This window comes from Epinephelus lanceolatus, chromosome 7, assembly GCF_041903045.1.
Source record: "Epinephelus lanceolatus isolate andai-2023 chromosome 7, ASM4190304v1, whole genome shotgun sequence".
In the NCBI taxonomy this organism is placed as follows: Eukaryota; Metazoa; Chordata; class Actinopteri; order Perciformes; family Serranidae; genus Epinephelus; species Epinephelus lanceolatus.
Window position 1 is genome coordinate 34,244,371 of NC_135740.1, and position 21,550 is coordinate 34,265,920.

Sequence of the window (21,550 nt, forward strand, 5' to 3'; positions counted from 1 at the left end):
CATTAAGTGGAAGGTTATCCACGAAAGATTGCTGCAACAATGTGATTACACGCGACAATATTCCATTACTTTTCCAAAACTTTCAATCATTTATATTAATTCTATGACTTTCCTAGGCTTGGAAAATGTGTGGGTGTGGGTTTTCAACAACTGTGGGAAGTTGAACAATTAACACCTTATTTTTACATCTATGAATTCAGTGTATTTTAAGACTTAAAGGTTCTGTGGGAACACTGGTAAAAAACAAACAAATATTACCTATTTACAGCATCTTAACTGTTAAGATTTTCAGCTTTTCTTTGTTTAACATGACAGTAAACTGAACGTCTTTGGGTTTTAAACTGCTGGTCAGACAAAACAAAATACTTAAACCCCATAACTTGTACTCTGGGAACTTCTGACTGCTAGCATTTAACATGTTCTTCTCCTTAGACTAAATCAATAATTAATCAGGACACAAAATCTCAAAGAATGACATCGCTGCAGCACTGAACTACACCTTAATATTTAAAAAGACAGCCTCGGGCTTTTAGGAAATTGCGGATGTTTCATGCATTTATAGACTAAACAATAATTAAAATAATTGTTAGTTGTAACCGTGTGTGTGTGTACGCATGTTTTACGAGCATGTTTTACTGAAAGCAACAATTATGTCAAAATGGCTGCTCTGGTACCAAACCAGGTGTTCAGGCGTGATTGTGGCACACTAACACTTTCATACATGTGCACACTGAGTCCAAATCATCCACAGCAAGCATAGCATTACTGAACCATCAATTTATTATAACTATATGTCACAATACAAGGCTCAACGTTAATTTATATGGCCTAATTTTGCATTACAGCGTATAAAATGTACAGAAATGCTCCGTGTCAGAGGAACTAGAAGCTTTAAGTTCTAAACTGCAGATGCTACACAATCCAAATTCTGACATACATATTTACAAGAGATTTACTGGTGAACAGGAATCGTGATACATAAAAAAAAGCTATGGATCTCCGACAGCAGGGATTCTTGCGTAATGGTCATGCTTAAAAAAATGTCCAGGTTACAAAATGCTGAAGGACGAAAAATGCAGAGCCCCAGTATGAGTCTGTAGAAAGCCCACAGTGAAGTTTTCCCCTCGGGTGGCTGAAACAGCGTGCAGGAAAGTGTCCCAAGTTTCTTCAGACAAAGGTGATGCGGGTGCGAGCCTGGTTCACCTGCCACACGTTCAGCTCCTCGTACTCCTCCAACGCCTCCTGGAACTGGGCCGGGGTGAAGCCACGAGAGACGCAGCGCTGTTCTGCTTCAGACATGCGAACCACCCCGCCGGCTCCACCGCGGCCCGCCACGCCCTCCGTGGAGAGCTCACGCACCAGAGAGAAGATGACGTCGGCCGGGCGCTGAGTCCTGTAGAGAAAGGATTGAGCGTTAGAGACTTTTAGACCTCGGAACCAGCATGATTGAGTCGAACATCAATTTAATGATTTAAAAATGGAACCTGTAAAGAGTGAATAGAAGTACAGAGAGTTGTCGCATAGAGATGATACACCATCTCATCTAGTTACATTGGTGTGAACCGACAGGCTTTTACAACGTTGCAGAGCGACACATTGCAAGGAGTTGCCTGTTTCAGCCTTTCTCGTCGCAAATCTTGGGTCTGACTGGGCTTCTGACTGCCTTACAAGTGATCCTGATCAGGGGTATGCGTTGCAACTGGGGTAAAACTCCAGATTTTATTCTGACATTTGTCTACGACAGTGGATACTGCTTGAAAAGTTGTTTGGTATAAGGCCAGCATTAACTAAATATCTGCCTCCAACTTCGATCTCAAAATGAAGACATGAATGCAATCTCAGTCTTTTAAAACCGGGGTTGCCACACATCCTATGGACAAAATTTCACAGCTTTTTCATAACTTTTCAAACATAATTTCAGCTTGCTAGCATAGATGAGAGGTTGAACACAGGGAGAAAATGAAGTGAAGTGATGGTGAACAAAACATTGTCGTGCACTGATGCATACTAGAGCTTTGTTGCATCGACAGCTACAGAAAACAAACTTGCCGTTACATTACATTATGTGGAAGTTTATCCACGGAAGACTGCTGTAACAATTTTATTTCACACAACAAAATTCCACCACTTTTCCAAAACTTTCCATGATTTTAGGATGTTCTATGGCAATTATTTTAATGCAGGGGGAAAACGTAACCTGATGTTAGAAGTGCTTATTGGTGAATCTGATGCCATTTAAAAGACACGTCTTTCTCACCCTCATATTGTTGTACAAAGCCTCCTCAAACTTTAAAAGCACAGGGAACAGTATATGTTTAGGGGGTGTTAACACGTCACAGGTTTCGACGCCTGCCTCAGTGAACATGCTTCCGTGTGAAGAGAGCTCCATAAAAATCCAGAGAGCTTTTACAGCTTCCTGCAGGATATGCAGCTACTGTTACAGGCAGAGGAGGAACTCATAAAAGCAGCTTCCAGGTCAGACGACATCCGGTCACTCATGTTATGTAAAGCGGGAGCTGAACAAACACTACCTTTAACAGAGTGTTAACACTAACCTTGTGGTGCTGGACTTGTCAGCTTGGAGTGAATCCTTTGACATCTCCATCAGTCTCATCGCTTCGTTGACGTCTTCCTTTTCCACTGTGTCCATCATGCGAAGGCGAGCCTGCAGAGAGGCGACAAAAGGAAAGAGCGGGGATTGTGATTGAGATGGAGGATTAAAGAAATGTGTATCACAGTGGAGATTTAGATGACAGCAGATCTGTCTTGATTACGACGGCTGCGCTGTGCCGGCACTGTCAGACCGAGACAAGTGCAATGCCCTCTGGGATGGCCGGCAATTGCCCAAGTCTCCGCCTCTCAACACCAGCTAGTCTCTCTACAGGTTGAAATCCAAACACCAAACATGATACACTTCTCAGATTCTCTTAATTTTATGTCGAACATACTGATGACGGCTCTGGCCATGGTCAGTTTTGCATGGGTTTGCACAGCTGCTCCGAACGCGCACAGGCTGACTGCCCACCCTGCAAAGCTGGCCAGGATCAGACAAACCTTCCTCTGCACCTCACTCATGACCATTATCCACCTGCAGCATCTGAACAAACGCAGAGTTCAGCCCATATGGTGCAAATAAACACATTCCTGATTTACATTCAAGCAGTTTTTCTTTCACACAGGGATGGTCGCAGTTCGCCCCCTTGTGGCCATCTGTGTGCAGCACATCGCCAACCTGTCTGCCTGAAGTGCTGGTTTTGCAGTAGGTGGATGACTGCTACCTGCACAAACAGCACTTTTGACACCCAGAGGCCGACACCAGATCAAAATTAAACACTCAGTCCAGGAAGTAAACTCTTCTTTTGATGCCTTCTTAGAAAAATAACACTGAAACAGTTGAAAAACACATGTATACATTTATCTGATCTGCTGCTGAGTCATGATGAGGAATGAAGATGATGAAATCTCCGGTGTTGACTGGAGATCTTCTGTCCAGCGTGGGAAAGAAGTGCTCACACTGCAGTAGGCCAGGTTATCGTCACTACCTGCACTGTAAGCACTTTATCGCACACTAGACTATTGATGACGACACAAGGACGATCATCACCATCGGTGAGCATTATCGGTTTTGGGCAACTCTGATAGCTTAATACTTCATTGTCAGCTAAACAAAAAAGGAGAACGCTGACATAATTTTCCAGGACTTGTGGGAACCCTGTTATTTGGCACATTACAAATTCGATGGTACCATTAAGGACATTGAGCAGTTGACATGTAGTTCTCACCAGGGCAGTTGAGAGACGGAGGATGGAGAGGAGGGTACGGGCAGAGGTGAAGGTAGTGTCCTTGCTGACTCGGGCCTCTTTCCTCATCTCAACATAAGCAGCGGTGATGTAATCAGCCAGCGACTCAGGCACCACAGGCTGCCTCTTCTTACACACGGCAACGTAACGCCTGAAGGGATTCAGATTTTTGTTTAGACAAAGCTGTTTTGTGCATTAGTAGGTTAGATATTTTGAAATATATTGCAGATCATTATCACCTCATCAGCTTCATGTCAATGGGGGTGAAGTGAGTGGGCGGCTGGCGGCAGTGCTGGTGGACGTAGGTGATGTGCTGGGCCAGACGCAGGTCAGCGTCGGCGTCCGGCTTGTCCTGGATCAGCCAGAGCAGGTCGAAACGGGAGAGCAGAGCAGCTGGCAGCTGAATGTTCTGCTCAATGCTCTTCCGGGGATTGTAGCGGCCGTATGCAGGGTTGGCTGCTGCTAGAATGGAGCAGCGGGCGTTGAGGGAGGTCATGATGCCGGCCTGTAAAGGAGTAACAACATTAGTAACGATGTGACACAAGCATTAGATGCGAGTGCTTCAACAATCAGTGCGGTTCTCTTTACCTTAGCAATTGAGATGGTCTGCTGCTCCATCACCTCGTGGATGGCTGTGCGGTCAGCGTCAGCCATCTTGTCAAACTCATCAATGCAGCAGATGCCCAGGTCCGCTAGCACCAGAGCTCCACCTTCCAGGGTCATCTCTCCAGTCAGAGGGTCACGCATCACCGCGGCAGTCAGACCGACACCAGATGAACCGCGACCTGTTGTGTACTGGCCTGAAGATCAGAGAGGGGACGGGACACAGTGAGCAAACCTGGATGAAATGGCAGCTTCATATATTTTGTATTTAAATAACAAACAATGCCCAAAACATTCAGATACTGGCGTCAGCTTGTTAATAAAAATGGAAACTAGAATAAGAAGCAGGCAAAACTACTGTGTCTGAAACCTGCCTCAGCTCTTCTCCACTCACACCATCACATCAAAAGTTAATATTTCACCACGTAATGGAAAGAAAATGCCTCACTGGATAAAATATTAAACCAGATGCAGGACTGTTACTCCCACTAACACGACTGTACTCACTTCGAGGAGCCAGGCGGTCAATGTAGGACAGCAGCTGGGACTTTGCAACTCCTGGGTCTCCCATCAGGCAGATGTTTATGTTGCCTTAAGAGAGAGAGAGGAGCCAAAACAGGAAGAGCATTCAGTTATTACAAAATTTCACAGAAAGGGAAATGCTTTGGGATTTAGAAACACCCCAACATATTGATAGGAGGTGTTTGTTATATGTACAAAATTGGTAGTGTTATCACCCTAACCTAAATAAGAAGGTATATCCCATGGGATGCATTCAACAGTATGACAATGTATTTTTGGGTTATGATTTGCTCCTGGGACAATGAATTTAGATAAACAGTCCCTAATCCATTGTCTATTGTTAAGTAACAGATCAAAGGACCTGAGTCAGCGCTCACCTCTGATCTTCATGCCTTTGGGTGCCTGTTCCACTCCTCCAACCAGCAGCAGGAGCAGAGCCTTCTTTACGTCTTCATGTCCATAGATCTCTGGTGCAATTGAGCCGGCTAGCTTCTCATAAAATCCTTCCTCTGTAACAGATGATACATCACTTCAGTTAGAAAAAGGGCAGAGGAAATGATCAGCATTGTCCGATTTTGGCATTCATACAGGTTAATATAGTCTACTCTACTAAAGTCCGGCCATCACACACATTTTAAAATGAAAACGTACTTTTAAAACCATGACGAGACACCCACGTTTGCTTCCCACATGGGTCTAACCAGTCACAACTTGTTAAGCCAAAATATTACAGCTAGGCCTTCAACGCTTATGTGATTTTATCCTTCATATGTGTGTATTTTTGCAATGCCATGGCGTCCTCTGTGCCACCAAATTTGCTTTGCAATGACTCACACCCGTTCCACTGCACTCACTGCCTTAGACACAAGTGTTCCGAAATGGTTTAACCTTGCCGATGGCCCACGCTAAGAATCTCTGGTCTTACTTTTCGCCATCTCTTTAGTGTTTTCTGTAACTGATTAACTAACAGCAGAACAGACAATCTGCATCCTGTTCACATCAGCAAGCACATGCCCAGTTTACATGAATAGTCATGCAATACAAGTTTTCAGGTGTCTTAGTATGGACAGCGATTATTTCTGAAATGGTTCTTTAATGCTGGTGTGTACAGATAGTTTTAAAATGAAAAATTATTTGTGTGGAAGTGCTCCAACCTGTGATGCTGCGCAGCTCCTCCTCAGACAGATCGTCATTGCCGAGCTCATCGTCCTCTGTCTTGTTCATTAGAGTGATGCTATGAGCCTCCAGGAATGTTTCTGACAGGAGACCCTGAAATAGCCAGAGCCAAATTAGGACAGGAAACATTTTAGGATGATGGACAGCTGATGTACAGGGGGAACAAAATTTAATGCCTGTTGCTATGTGGTATAAAACAGACAAATCCTAAATTCAAGTTAAAGCCACAAACATACCTGAGTAGCCTGTCTGAAGCCTGTGCGCAGCAGAGGGAGGAAGACTCCGGTGATGGCTACGTGGTCTCCTGGCTGGGCAAGACGTGTGTTTTCTCCGCGGGCGTAAATGGACATGCTTCTTGGAATATTTCCAACTGGCACCTGGTCACTCTACAGGACGACGGTAGACACTCATGAGAAAAAGGAAACTTGCCGAGATTGCGGCAACAACACAATGTATGGTAACGACATATGGTGACAGTGAATGATTGTCGTTTATAGCTCCTTACATGTTCCTGTATACGCAACTCCTGGAACTTGACAAATTTGGAGCCTCTGGTCTGCAGGTAGAGTCGACCTCCAGATTTGTTGGTGACACACTCTTGGCTGGGACACATGATGAGGGGCATGAAGGTGGGAGACTGGATCTGAAGGACAGAAGGAATTCATGAGGGATGCCTGATAAATGTGTGCATTGTTACAGAATATTAAGGACTCCAGGATAAAACCAATCTTACTGGTTGATAGGTCTCAGCACCACACTGGTCACATGTGTATGTTGCGACAGCCATCATTGGTTTGACCTCAGTGGCGCGGGTCACTATGCCTCGAACTGCCACCAGATGCCCGATGCTGTCCGCTCGCACATCACGCACCACTTTGGGTTTACCAGTGGTAGGAGACTTAAAGTAAAGCTCACTGTGGGAGGAAGATGACGTTCATAAAAAAAGGTGTTCAAACGTAGATGCATATGCAACATTTAATGCAGAACAGTAGAACCATTTTGATTCAACTTACAATCTCCTCATGAGTTCAGGTGGGTACTGGTTACGAGGGTCTCGAGTGTCTGCGGGGTCGCGACCCCTCTGTTCCATCATCAGCCTGTGCTCAATGTACACGTCCAAGGAATCTTTGGCCACAATCTGGATATGACAGAAGTATTTTTGCATTTCCATTTTAATTAACAAGTATTTCACAGATGCAAAGGTGCTATGAACTATTGAAAAATGTGAATGTGATACTGTGACTTGATTGGTCTATTTACTACAGCTAGTCTGATAAAAAATACTTTAAGTTTATTTATGAACCCTACAGCAGGAATTATCAGCTGGCTCTGCCAAGGGGGCATTTTTACATATTGATAGGAGGCCAGGGGCAAGTAAATAAATGAACATTATCAATGAAGACAAAATTAGGAAGTGTTGCACTAGATCAAGACTCTAGGTGAAGGTAATGGTGAAAAATAAATAAATACATAAAAAATATATAGCAACTGTCTGCCCTAGGTTACTCAGTGTAGAGGTCCATGATGTGTGTGGGCTGGCAGTCAGAAAGGGCATCTGAAGCACCATGATCATGGTTAAAAATCCCTTAATCACACACAGATACCATGCGTGACTAAGGGATTTTTTAAACCTTATTATATAAATAATCTGTCCAGACTCCTGTCAGGGGGAGCCTCCCCTAGCACTTTCATTTTGATTAACGATCTCTATTAATATTATTTTTTATCTTGCAACTTATTTACATTCAAAGTACAAAAAAATCCCTGTGTGAATCATTTTTTGCTGTGAATTATAAAGTGGTTGGAGGACCACCTATCACCCTACCACAATTCAAATCTGGGACTGTGAAATACATAAATGTCCTACTGTGCATATGCACGTACATCTCTTTCTTTATACTCTGGCAGCAGCTCATGGACGGCGTCAGCGAACAGTTCCGTGTAGCGCTTGGCATTCTCGCAGACGCTCTCAACCAGCTCGGGGTATTCCTCGGCCACATCGTCCAGTTCCACGAAGAAAGACACCTGCTCCCTGTGGGCCAGCGCCACCTATACACACAGACAACTGATTAGTCGAGCCACCTAACTACACAACATAGACTGTACAGATGTGGCTCAATAACACAACAATGACACCCTGACACTTTCACAAACATTAGACTGCTGTGACAGATATTGGTTATGATGTAGTGACAAAGTGCACTGGACTACACATTTTAATAAAAGTGAAGATATGTTTATCTTTTATAATGTAATCATGAGAACATCAGGGTTGGGAAATTATTGGAATTTGTTTTCGGCAATTATGACAAGATAAGACAAGAGACAACAATTATTGTGCTGCATCCTGTTCCACAATGATGCTCTAATTTTGTCGTGTTATTAATAAAGCGCAGTCCTGTTCCTTTACAGCAGAGCGCTTTCACTCCACCCCAAAAGCCCAAACCTTCTCTCAGCAGGGCTGAGGCAGGTTTAGTTCACCTCAAGCCAAGATGACAGAGCTGGAGAGCCTTTGAATAACTGAGTTAAATAACTGATTTCAATATTGACCAAAATAATTGTCATTAAGATTTTTTACAATAGTTGAGCAGCCCTTAAGAAAGCAGTGATGATATTTAGCCTTGCAGTCATTGGGTATAGCCCAAAGGCATATACCCGCTGTATGAAACAGCAATCTTTACTTTGTTACTATCATTCTGGGGCCATTTTATGCTTTTATGAGATAGCTGTAGTAAAAATATGACAGTAAAACATTTAATTAGGTGCAACAAAAGACCCATGAGCATATATTTGTAGAACTGGGGACATTGTGGTTCATGGTCACCTTTATGAGGTAAAAAAGGGAAGATGCCAGCACTCTCAAATGTCCTTTTCAGTTCAGTTTTCCCCCCTTTAGCCTAAACTATCTTATAAGCCACATTAGCACCCCATGTTGTCACTTCATACAAAAAAGAAATTACCTGTTCTAAAACATGCAAAGAAATACTAGTTTTGAAGACATTTGGTTCAGAAACAACTGTTCAAGGTGACAGAGTGGCTACAAATTATAATAAAGAGGAATAAATAGGATCCATCTTAAAACAATAATCCACCACTCATCAGCATTCACCTCTCCACTGAATTTATTCAGGTTAGTATGACAGTATCATCCTTCAGTCAACCACATTCTTCAAACCCAAAAACATCCACTTCTGAAAGCTAAACTCATTTCCTCTTTGTTTACTATACTTACAAGTTGAGCTCCATATTTAAACACCTTCTTCCCATTGTCATCCTCTGTGTAAAACTCCTGCAGGAACCTTTTGCATTTTTCTGCAACACAAACAAAAAAACAACACACACACCCCAGTATTATTTCACAGCAGAAAAACACAGGCCACATCCAGCAAACACTAGGTGGAGATTGTTTGTTCACTATATGCTCACACAAAGAAATGATTGTTTACCAGTGTTATCTTTTCGTTTCTTTGAATATTAAAGCTGCTTTCTGAGTTTTAAAGCTTGATTAGTAACACCACCACCAGTGGGCCTACAAACTGGGAGCTAATTTGTTGTCCTGCGACGACCCCCTTTGTTGAGTAACATGGCATCCTGTAATCTCGATGAGTCACTACAGTGGAGCACAAACTGCCACTGATGCACTACACGAACCAAATTCCACTCCTGTGTTGCTACTATCACAGTTTAAGAGTAAAATAACCGTCGTTACGCAGCAGATAGCTCCGGGGTGAGAATGTAAATACAACAACAGGCGCGCTCAGTTCAGTGTCCATTTTTTTTTTAGAGAGAAAATATCCCTCACTTCTCGAAACAGACACAACTACTAACTAGATTTAATTCCACGTTACAAGAAACAAAACTAGCGCTGGCACGGCGATTAAAATACTCCACTTACTTTGTCGCTGTGGCAGAAAATCTGCAGCTCTGCTTTATTATTTCTCTGTTCGAGGATGTTATTGTAAACAAAGCAGCACATGGCTTTTGTGCCTCGTCACTCGAGTATCCCTCCGCGACCCCCCCTCCGCTCTTCAAAATAGTCCTGGCTGTTGTTTTCAAAACCACTGCCAGCCATCTTCTAACGCTAGCCCAGGTTAGCGGGGGTTGTGCTCAACACAGACAGCTACGTCGATATCATATCTCTAATAATCTTAACGTATTTTCCATGCGGTAAGAGCTCGGTGATTTAATGTTTAACGATGACGGTTTCCGACCGTTGATACACTGCAACTTCTAAGTGAAGCGTCTGAGTGATGCAGCATTCACAGATTGGAAGATGGCTCAGCTCATTGTTAAGTTTCGGGTTGTAAAGTTTTAAGTTAAAAGGCAAAAATAAAAATAAAAAACAGTGTTTTAGAGATATAAACGTTAAGGCAATTAAATTAACTATAACTGAAAGGCAGAGGACGATCACGCGCTTGTAACGTTGCTGTTAATTTTTTTTTAAAAAAAATTGCCATTTCCGTTGGAGTGCCTATTAACGTTATAGTCAGTGTTGGCACATATTCGTGTATTTAACCTACAAATAAAGTGTGTTTTAAAACCGCCATGGAGTCAAACCCCTACCAGACAGTCTTTCGCAGTGCTCTTTAGCAAGGCAGCCGACTAACCAGCTAGCATTTTGATTAAAACAATCAGTAAAACTAAACGCATAATGGCACATAACTGGTGTAACTGACAGTTACAACCGCTGAGGAGAGCTAGCTAACTGCTAGCATGCTAACATAACGTCTGTCTGCTAGCAGTAACGTTAGTTTGTGGAGATTTGCTGGAACACTATATTGGTTTTTATACTTTAAAAAACTCGTTAACATTGATTTTGTTGTTGTTAAATAGTTAAAAGGAGTGACGAAGGCAATTTTGCAGCTAATTTGTGTTTTTTTTATTTGCCAATTTTAACCTATACAGCGCCGTTTCATCGTTACTAAACAAGCTAGGAGCTTTTAACGTAACCGAGATAAACATAACGTCCGTTAGCTAAACATCATGTCGGTCTAGCTAACCTAATATCTGTTCTAGTAACCTCATCCTAGTAACGCGGACTTGAAAGCCTCATGTGGATGCCAAACGTTACGATTATTCGAGTTTAAATCGTTAAGTTACATATTATAAAACAAACAGGAGCATGCGGTTTCAACTTTACGACAGAAACATGTCGCCACAAGGAAACTCCGCTCCGTCTTCGTTAACTTAACGTTAGCATGTTTAAGTTATTGTTGGACATGTGCTTGCACAGTGGCGCCTGCTCCTTTGTTTAAACGGCTCCATCCGGGTCACTGTGCAGTCACAAGCTCACAGAGAATGCTTAACTAGTTACTAACAAGTTAGGTAACATTCACAAGTCCGCGCAACGTCCGTCTTCAACATCTGTTCCCCACGTAACGTTGCTGGATTTAGCTTGCTATAACGTTACAATTAAAGTGCACAATAACGCGCATAACTTGAAGGGCTGTGGTCCAAGCGAACATGTTAGTGCAGAGGGAGAAATGAGTAACTATCAGATGAGTGACTGACTTCTCTGTAGCGTTACTGCTCAAACATAATGAGTTGTTAGAGATTGCTAGAGTAACCGACTTTAAACCAAACGCACTCCGTGATATACAGTCACTAACTTACGTTTACAAGGAGCATTTAAGAGAATGGCTTTAGCAAGTTCAGTCATTCAGGCCAACCTGTTGCTGCCATGCCGTTATTGTGAAAGTTAACCCCTTACCTTTCTCTGCCGCATAATCCTTACGAGCCATGGCTGCACACGTTGACCCTCGGCTGAGATAACTTGATTTCAAACTCCTGACGGTGCCACCGGACTGAAATACGGTTTAAATTCGCGGTTTAATCACTTCACTATCACAGCAGACCTGCATTCATTCACTCGCAGCTTGCAGTTCTTCCCCGGTCGCGGTGCGAGAAGTGGCGCGAGTCTGACGTCCGCAGCAGCCAATCGCGTCGCTTCTTTCCGCAGGGAGAGGCGGGCTTTCGTGGTGGCGCGAAAATTGCGGGCAATGGCGTGTCACGTGACCCGGCAAACTTCCGCCCTCTTCGTCAGGAATGGCGCGAAAGTCGATGATTGGATTCCATATAGCAGAGTGACCCTACAGTGAACTCCAACACTGTACACTGTATAAACATGGAGTCAGGGCCAAAACAAGCCTGGGAAAACTCAGGTATTAAAGACCCCCGTTTTATAGCGTACATGATATAACTTTTTATATTAACACTTAAAATACACATTATTTTTCTGATTGATAGACATAATGACCATGTAGGTGGCTTTTATACAAATATTCCATTACTAATAAGATAAAGGAGGTGTTCTTTAAATTTGTAGCTATTTTATACCTTTACTTTTTAGGCATTACTATACTAGACTGTGGGAAGATAGAGTATTTTTTATTTCTTTATACTTCATTTTTGAAAATCTTAAGGCAAACTTTGATTCATTTGATAAATATGATTCGGATGTGCACTTTCTGAGGTTTTCAATAATAAAAGAAAACCAAGCATACATTATCAATCTTAAAATTAGCGTCAATACGTTTCATATACTTAAATTCACCAACAAAGGTCTTTTTTCTACATTAAATGAATTAGAATTAGATTTAGAATTAGTGTGAGCAGTACACTGTATTGCCGTTTAGTTTAATACGTAAGTATTGTTTTATGTCATTAGTTTGTCCTGTTTAAAATTTGTATTATTAGTATTTTATTTATTTTATTCTGCTTCTTTTCCACTTAAAAAAAAAAAAAATCTTCAAATTGCTAGACCCTGGTATATTATTCTCATTAGGTACTACATTTAATTTTAAAAAAGTAAAGAAAAAAGAAAAATCTTTTAGAAAATAAAGACACTGTATTTCTAACTAAGTCCATATTCATTTACTGATAATATCTGACTGTATGTGCATTGGCGGCACAGTGATACCTGGTTCAAACCCTGGGGTGTGTGGAGTTTGCATGTTCTCCCCGTGTCAGCATGGGTTTTCTCCGGGTACTCCGGCTTCCTCCCACATTCCAAAGACATGCAGGTTAATTGGTGACTCTAAATTGTCCACAAGTGTAAATCAGAGTGTGAATGGTTGTCTGTCTCTATGTGTCAGCCCTGTGATAGTCTGGTGTCCTGTCCAGGGTGTACCCTGCCTCTCGCATTAAGTCAGCTGGGATAGACTCCAGCCCCGAACAGGATAAGCAGTTACAGAAAATAAATGAGTATGTACATTCTTTTAATTTAGCCTGTTAGCATATTACTGATTACTTTACACACATCACATGGTCATGCCCACTCGTAAACACCTTTTCTTGTGATCTCATTAAAGACACAATCAGTGTTACTTTGCTAAATTAAGTATGTTTTAATTAACATGAATTATTTACGGAGTTTTACACAAACAACAGTGCTGTCAAAAACAGTGACTGACATTATGAAACTTCAACAAGTGGAAGACAGGAGGAGAGACTTCTAGCTCGCTGCCAGTCCGAAGAGATCTGACTGAACTTAAACATTTCTTGTCAACATACTGTGTTTAAAACATGAACATTCTCACAGTGAATACCAACAACTTTGTCCCCAGACTGCATAATCATTTTTCCTTTGTCCTCCCCTCCAACAAAATTAATGACTGAAATCGATCTAATAGGTGAACTCAGTAAAGGGTCATGTAGAAGTGTAAATCAAATGTACCAAAACCACTAAAACCGCAGCACTGTTGAAGAGACTGATGAAAAAGAAGCATTTTTCCCCAGGCAGTCCAGTTCCGCGTGCCCTCAGTCAAAGAGCTCATCAAGGATGCTGGCAGGGGTGTGACGTGTGGAAGGCTGCAGCACAAAAACAAGAAGAAGAAAATTAGAACTCAACAGGGATGCAGCCCTTAAAGGGTAACCTTTGTATTCTTTTTTAACCTGCACTCTATCTTCCCATGTTTTTGTGTCTAAGTGAATAATGGGAACGACAATAAATAAAATTGGTCCAGTAGTGAACAAGAGCGCTGCAGCCGGCAGTGGCCAAACAGGCTGCAGTGTAATGTTAACTGGAAACAAAAAGAATCTTGCTCTTCAGCAAACACGTCTCTGTAGGGATCCTTTCCATAATGTTGTCATAAATTTAAAAACAATCTGAGCCTGTCAGTGGCAAAAACAAACACTTATGAACATAAATTAATGGTGTATAAATGCCCCAAGTGGTAAAATTGCAGCCTACTTTGCAGATGCCAGCTGCAGCCCTCTCGTTCAGTTCTGGACCAACATCAAAAATTGTTCTTCCTATTAGTCATTCAGAAACAAAAAAATGGGTGAGGGTAAAAAAAAATATTGATGTCAGTCAAAGAAAACCGTACAAACTGCATTAATATACCACTAGGGGCACTGTCCCAACTTCATGTCTCCCATCAGAAATATGAATTTATTAACGTCTAAGACTGTTGTGGTACTAGAATTGCTGCCATAATAAACCAGTCTGTTGCTCAGCTCCACAAATATTATATTTGCACATGATAACATTAGAAATATGATGTACTTTCACATGGGTTTATTCAAATATAGCTTAGTAGATGTAGTCCAAAATAGCAGCACAAAAGTGCATTATATGCTGCTACTTAAACTCATTACATATGCTTCAGAGAATGCTGTAAATATTAGGGGTGTAACAGAACACATATTTGTTCTGAACGGTTCAGTAAGAGGCTTTCATTACAAACCAAACAATTTGTTACACTATCCTATTACATTTGGAAAACAAGATATACAGGTTAAACTGTGTGAAATATAATGTTCTCAGTGCCACTGAGCTCAACAAGGCAGCCGACATGACAGAACAAGCTTTCTGTCTGCTAAGCTAGCTTGATGCAATATGGTTAGTGGTGCCTTTTCAAAGCCAGGAATAGAAGATCTGCCGATGAACTACAGGTCTAGCGTTTGGAGCCACTTTGGTTTTGCTGTGAATATGTCAATCAGTGTAACAAGAGGAAAACAAGGTGCAACACAAGCTGCAAGTTGACATTATGCTAGTCTCAACTGATTCACACAGGCCAAAAGAGATCACTGCGGGGACAGGACATTTATAGCTGCAGATATGAGACCCGACTGTAGACTTTATTTTCCTTCCTTCCTTTTCCTCCAGTTCAGCCAGACTGTAATTCCTGCTTTGTACAAAAATTATGTTAGTTTTAATACATTTAAGAATTAAAATACAAGGGAATTCCTCTGGCATTTCAGAAACAGAATTGTTTCTTTTGTTTGTATTTGTTTATGGCAACAATACTACATTTTATATTTCATAGGGAGCTGCTTTTGTTTTATACGCTGCTAAAAAGACACCCCAGAGGATGGGTCACTCAGCTGCATCATTGTTCAATGAAAAAAAATAAACATCATAATTTATGATAGTTTTAATAAATAAACTGATTACAAATTTGCTGTATTGAAAATGTACCGTGCCGTAACACCACTGTGTCATATCGAACTGAAGCGTGAATTTTGTGAACTGTCACATCCCTAGTAAACACCCAATTGATCTGAAGCTGACTCATTAATCATAAGCACAGTGTAGCTGATGTAAATGATCAATTTGTTGTAAAATGGTATGACTAACATGCTCCAAGATTTCTGTTTACCAGTTTGTATGCAGATTCTTGCTCAGAGTCACTTTCGTAATCCTCAATCTGAGGCTCTTCTCTCTCTGCATCTTCGTCCTCGATCAGAGACAGTCTGTGGAGAAAACAGTTTGTTCTCATATATAATACTGAGATCAGACAATTTTTGAGATACTTAAACAATTCTTCAGTCAGATCAGTCTTACAAGGTGAGGTGGGAGTTCAGGTTGTGCTGATCCACAGTGAGGCCAGACATGCTGGAGGAGAGCTGGCGTCGTCTGACGGGCTTCACCTTTCGCATGTGAGACCTGGTGAACAGCAGCAGGTAAATTACAGCAGCCATGAAGTCTTTACAGATTCTTGCTGGCTGGTAAAATGGGAAAAGCACCTCAGGAACCCTCCTTCCTGTCATCTACATCCTGTATCTGCATCTATTTGAACGCTGAGTTATCAGATGAGGGAAAATAACTATATATAAATTTATTTCAACCACAGGAAGATTCACCAAGACATCAAATATCTCTGCAGCTGCAACATGTATCCAGAGGAATAAGCTCTTCCCTCTGCTGACCACAGTGGCTGGCTGAACCCAGCCATTAGCCCAGTAACACTGCATATAGTGTTCCTTCAGAGAACAGAGCAGAGGCTGACTCCTGGCTGGTACACAGACAGAAAGTAATTGGCCTTTGGCAATTTTCAGCATTTGACAGGTGCCTGGCAGTTATTTCCAAACCTCTGAAATTGAGATGGTAGATACTGCAAACGTGCTGATGATAAAACTCAACTCACCCCGAGGAGAACTCATCCTCTGACTCCGGCTCGGTTAAGCCACTGCCGATATCAGACTCTGCGGCTGTGGGTTTCGTGGAGGCCGGCTGCTTGGCTGGCTGTCTCTGGACGGTAGAGGTGAGGGCTGGCGTGTGCAGGCTGCTGTGGATGCTGCTGCTGTCCAACCAGGATCCTCTGACTGTGCTGGCCGCTGAGCCTGGAAGAAACACAAGTCAACTACAGAAGTACATTTCACGTGTTTAACAAACTACAGAGAAGATTCAGTCACATCGTCACTTGGTCCTGCACAGTCCAGTGGATTCACACTGACAAGGAGAGGGGACTATTTCCAGAAAGAGCCAATTAGCAAGTGAACAAACTGCAAACTGGAAACTATTTTAACAAGTGATGAATCATTCAAGTCATTTAAATTCAACCTTCTCTGGTTCCAGCTTCTGAAATGTGAGCTTTTGCAGTTTTTCTCTGTTTTATATCATCATAAATTAAACATCTTAAAATCTGTGCTGTTGCTTAGACATAACGGGGAATTTAAAGATGTCACTTTGAGCTTGGAGGAACTTGTGATTAGGTTTGAGTAACATTTGGGTTTTTTCTAATACTGGTGTTAAAATAATATAAAAAAAGAGCACAAAGCCTAAGTCAACAACATTAAAAAACCGCTTTTTTAAACTGCAACGGCAAATCTGAATGTGACATTGAACTATATATTAACTCTTAATAGTTTAAAGTCTACCTAAATATATAATTATGAATAAAAACAAAACACTATTAAAGGATAACTTTGGCATTTTTCTACCTGGACCTTATTTCTCCGTGTAAATTGGTCAGAGAGACTGATGATCAATATTTGTCTCCCTAACTCAAGAGAGTCATTCCCCCAATAATTTGTTTAGGTGCGACTAAGACTGTCACTACTACAAGAACAGCTGTTCCACCTTAACAGAGGCTTTCTTCACCTGCTAACTCTGAGGCTAAACCCCTTCACTTTAAGCAGCAGGTGGGAAGCAAGACACCGGAACTTGTTTTGGGTTTTGAGTGGTAGCGTTTGAGCCTTTCAACTGAGCCTAAACTGATCACGCATTGCACAACTTCATTTAATACTGTCTGCTCTGGTCGCCACAGCCTCACTATCACGTGTCACCATCACACACACACACGCCCTGCTCTCTTTTGACTGCGCACACATACTACACACATAATCTGGCATTGAAATGGGACACTGAAACCTGCACTATGATTCAGTCTGCTAGGTACTGGTCGTACAGGAACAGGTGCAATATAGGCACTGGGTTTTGGTACCCAACCTTTCTTATAACAGCCAGTTTTTTGACTATTTTCCTCTACAATTCATTAGGGAAAAAAAGAAAGATTAATCATCAAAGAAAATAACCATTTCAGCCTTAATTATGTTGTACATGAGGGTTGGGAAACCTTCCTTTCAATAAATTAATATTAACTACAACAACTGTTCCTCTGCAGACCCTCATGTCTGACCCACCAGTAACTGACAATCCCTGCATAGTATACCTGTAACTATGCTGTGTAACCATACACACAGTTATTTCTATAGTCTGTGTGTCCATCTCACCCTGAGCAGTGGTCCTCCTGCGTTTAGCCACAGGGGTATCATGTGAGGAAGCAGCATCACCTCCCTCCTCCTGTTCTCTGGCTTTAGAAGAGGAGCGCACCTCCAAGGAGCGCAGATACATTCTGACTGACGGACAGGAGAGGGCAGCACTGGGACACTCTGATTTCAGAAACGCAGCCCTGGGAGGGGATGACAGAGTGACAGAAAGGAGAGGACAAAGACTGAGAAACCTTTCTTAATATTTAGCAGTTCAGCTTTTTCCAGATTTATGAAATTATTGAGTCAATCCATTACAATAAAACAAAGTGACATTTAAAGAATGAGAACATTATTCTCTCTGTTGGGAAAGCTTTTAATATCCACAAATCTTGATTTAATAGGCTGCAGCCCAGTTTTTGGAAAAGCAGATCTATTGATTTTGCTCAGTGTAAAGGTACTTGTACCATTAGCTCGTGGCTACTGGACAAGAAAACCTATTTCTCCTCTTTGAAGTGAAAAACTTGTTTTGCTTTGCGGTGGTCCTGGAATGATGCAAGCAAACGTACTGAGATGTAACATGTGGACATGAAATCTTCTGAAACACCAGCACTAGATTCAGTTAAGGCAGACAGCATGACCACTGTTACTCGTTTGTGATGCTGGTATTGAAATACCGACGCTCAGGTGCAGAAGGACAGAAAGCATATGGTCACATTTGAGTAAACATGTTTGAGCTCCCTCACAGCTGGGCGCGGTCCTTTTGCAGCAGCTTGAAACTGAACTCGCTGAGAATCTCCAGGAAGGCCACATTGGTGTGCTGCTCCTCTCCCTCCCGTGGGTCCCGAAATGCAAAACGTACACCGTTCCTAAAAGCAAAAACAACACACACATTAACTTGAACTTGAAAAACTAATTTATAATGGAAGGACCAGCTTTAGTGTGAAAACATAAATTAATATTAAATCAGCACCCTTCAAGTGTGACGATTCATTACCAATTCTGAGTTGATTATCATGTAAGAGGAAAAGTATCTGTTGCTTTTAAATCTAATGAGCTCTAACTCCCCCTAATGACTGAAGTACACGGGACACAGACACTTCACGACACATCTGCAGCAGCAGAGCGCATTCATTATAATCAACCGAAGCTGCTACACTGACCGTAGAAGCTGCACTTGCCTTCGCAGACATCACGCAGCTCCTTTTTTATGTGGCTGGTCTATTTTTTTGTCTATACGGCAGCTCTGCGGCCCTCAAACAGGTAAAAACAATATAAAATGTGTAAAACACAAGTACAATCTTTTTAAAAATGATCCAAATGAATACCTCATTGTACCACAGTCAATGTGACGCAGATTACCCTTGTGGGTGTTTTTACAATTCACATTAGAATAAATAAAACAAATCAATGCATCCTGTAGTTAAAATGATCCAGTTATTTAATTTAGTACCAGTTAATATAGCCTGTACGCTTCAAAACCCTGCATAACCAACTGCATTATCGCTTGGCAAAACTTCTGTGCCCCATTTATTTTGGCTGGAAGAGGTGAAAAACTGTCCTCACAGCTGTAAGAAAGTAAAATAGCAAAATCAGAAGGGTTGACAGGTCTGGCCTGAATGTGTTTGTCAGAGTATGTGTGTGTTACTTACATGTGCAGGGCCACCAGAGGTTTGCGGACGCGGTGAAGATCAATGCCAAAGCTCATGGCAAGCCTCTTGGCCAAGTCTCTGATCTCACCCAGATCCTGCCTGCTGCGGTCCTCCGTAAGCATCTCAGAGAACAGCTGAGCACACGCAAACATGACTTTACATAAACATGTTACACACAAGGCAAGCCGTTCAAACACTCCTATAGAAATGGAAGAGGGCGCCGGTTTCAACTGCTGAGAGGTTTGCCACAGGAAACAATGAAGTGAATGAACAACTATAGAAAATGAATATTCTGGGATTTACATGTTTTTTTTTTTTTTCCCCCATTTAAAAACACGGGAGGATGCACATGTGCCTCTGGGGGAGATTAATGGTCACAATGTAACGACATGGATACGTGTGGTCATTTTCAGCAGGTAGAAACAAAGCAAAGCAACCTGAAAACCGTAAAATTGCCATTTTAGAAGACAATATACATGTAACATTCATCCTCCTATCAAAAAGTCATTTAGATATAGCAACATGTTGATATGCTTCTGTCACTTGTAGGCAGCTGTTGTTTCCAGTGCAAAGATTTTTCCCTAACAGCACACAATATTTGAAGAAACAGATAAAATAATGAAAGGTGATATCACTCAAAAAGCACCACTAACATCAAATATTTAACTATCAAAAATTGTGATTACTGATTTTCAAACTACAAACACTGTTAAAAGGTATATCGCGCATTCATTAAAAGTTCACACGACACAATAAAAACACTAAGACAGAGATAATTAGAGGCTGGTTACTGTCCTTTGAGTGCACACCTGCTGCAGACTCAGGCAGACAGTCTTGGCACTCAGCACAGGACTGATGAGCTTGCTCTTGCTTACGGTCTCTTTAATGATGTCGCCGAAGTCTTTGAAGTACTGGAGAAAACCAGAAAAGACAAAAAACAGAACCACCTCAGTAATGCTCATTAGGGTATTTAATTATTTAATTAACAGCGCTGTCTAAATGTCACAAAATGTAAGAATAATCCACTTCCTTCCAGTCATTTGGGCTTCTTTTAACCACGATTCCCTCTGACTCATTCTCCGCACCTCGCTGCTTCTGAAACAGATTTTCTCACCATCCTCCACTCTCTTACACATCCTCTCCATTATTAATTTTTTATAAACTCATTTCCTGCATTCCTAATCCAATTTATTTCTCCAAAGAATGATGGTCCAACTACTTATTCATTTCTGAACTCACCAACTGAACTGTTAATTCATTTTGCTTACATTTGTAACCAATGTTGACACACAACCAGTCAATGAATATAGTGCTTAATGTGCATATATAATCAATCACTCACCAGCCACTTTATTAGGTACACCTGTTCAGCTGCTTGTTAACACAAACAGCTAATAAGCCAATCACATGGCAGCAACTCAGTGCATTTAGGTGTGTAGACATGGTCAAGACGACCTGCTGAAGTTCAAACTGAGCATCAGAATGAGGAAGAAAGGTGACTTAAGGGACTCTGAACATGGCAGGGTTGTTGATGCCAGACGGGCTGGTCTGAGTATTTCAGAAACACAACCATCTCTAGGGTTTACAGAGGATGGTCCAAAGAAGAGAAAATATCCAGCGAGCAGCAGTTCTCTGGGTGAAAATGCCTTGTTGATGCCAGAGGTCAGAGGAGAATGGCCAGACTGGTTCAAGATGATAGAAAGGCAACAGTAACTCAAATAACCACTGGTTACAACCAAGGTCTGCAGAAGACCATCTCTGAACCAACAACACGTCCAACCTTGAAGCAGATGGGCTACAGCAGCAGAAGACCACACCAGGTGCCACTTCTGTCAGCTAACAACAGGAAACTGAGGCTACAGT

At 41.8% G+C, this 21,550-nt stretch overlaps 2 protein-coding genes across 4 annotated transcripts in view; both read right to left on the minus strand.

Moving 5' to 3' along the window:
* Positions 1-762: 762 nt before the first annotated feature.
* Positions 763-11,982, minus strand: mcm7 (minichromosome maintenance complex component 7). Of its 2 annotated transcripts, none has more exons than XM_033632449.2 (15): positions 11,812-11,982; positions 9,334-9,413; positions 7,986-8,150; positions 7,115-7,239; positions 6,835-7,015; positions 6,607-6,744; positions 6,338-6,487; positions 6,080-6,194; positions 5,303-5,434; positions 4,911-4,994; positions 4,389-4,600; positions 4,040-4,305; positions 3,783-3,951; positions 2,556-2,665; positions 763-1,393 (listed from the first exon to the last, which is right to left on the minus strand). In XM_033632449.2, the coding sequence occupies exons 1-15, from the start codon at positions 11,840-11,842 to the stop codon at positions 1,168-1,170; spliced, it is 2,184 nt and encodes a 727-aa protein (XP_033488340.1). In that variant the 5' UTR covers positions 11,843-11,982; the 3' UTR covers positions 763-1,167. The 2 variants fall into 2 exon arrangements, with proteins under 2 accessions (XP_033488340.1, XP_078025590.1); XM_078169464.1 differs by lacking the exon at positions 11,812-11,982 and adding an exon at positions 9,997-10,081.
* Positions 11,983-13,314: 1,332 nt separating this feature from the next.
* stag3 (STAG3 cohesin complex component) overlaps positions 13,315-21,550 on the minus strand; it is a 37,278-nt gene continuing 29,042 nt past the window's right edge. For both annotated transcript variants that reach the window (XM_033633658.2, XM_033633657.2), the window contains exons 25-32: positions 20,497-20,598; positions 19,688-19,821; positions 18,782-18,904; positions 18,060-18,238; positions 16,472-16,667; positions 15,889-15,990; positions 15,704-15,797; positions 13,315-13,910 (exon numbers count right to left, since the gene is read on the minus strand). In XM_033633658.2, the coding sequence (XP_033489549.2) occupies positions 13,860-13,910; positions 15,704-15,797; positions 15,889-15,990; positions 16,472-16,667; positions 18,060-18,238; positions 18,782-18,904; positions 19,688-19,821; positions 20,497-20,598 (981 nt within the window). In that variant the 3' untranslated portion in view covers positions 13,315-13,859. The remainder of the gene's footprint in view (positions 13,911-15,703; positions 15,798-15,888; positions 15,991-16,471; positions 16,668-18,059; positions 18,239-18,781; positions 18,905-19,687; positions 19,822-20,496; positions 20,599-21,550) is intronic.

Bases quoted from the DNA above. Each gene is read 5' to 3' on its own strand.
- mcm7 (XM_033632449.2), bottom strand. From the start codon at position 11,842: ATGGCTCGTAAGGATTATGCGGCAGAGAAAG. The intron at 7,240-7,985 runs GTACGTGCATAT...TGTCATATCCAG, and splicing joins CAGAGTATAAAGAAAGAGAT to ATTGTGGCCAAAGATTCCTT. The intron at 4,306-4,388 runs GTAAAGAGAACC...ACTCCTTTACAG, and splicing joins AGACCATCTCAATTGCTAAG to GCCGGCATCATGACCTCCCT.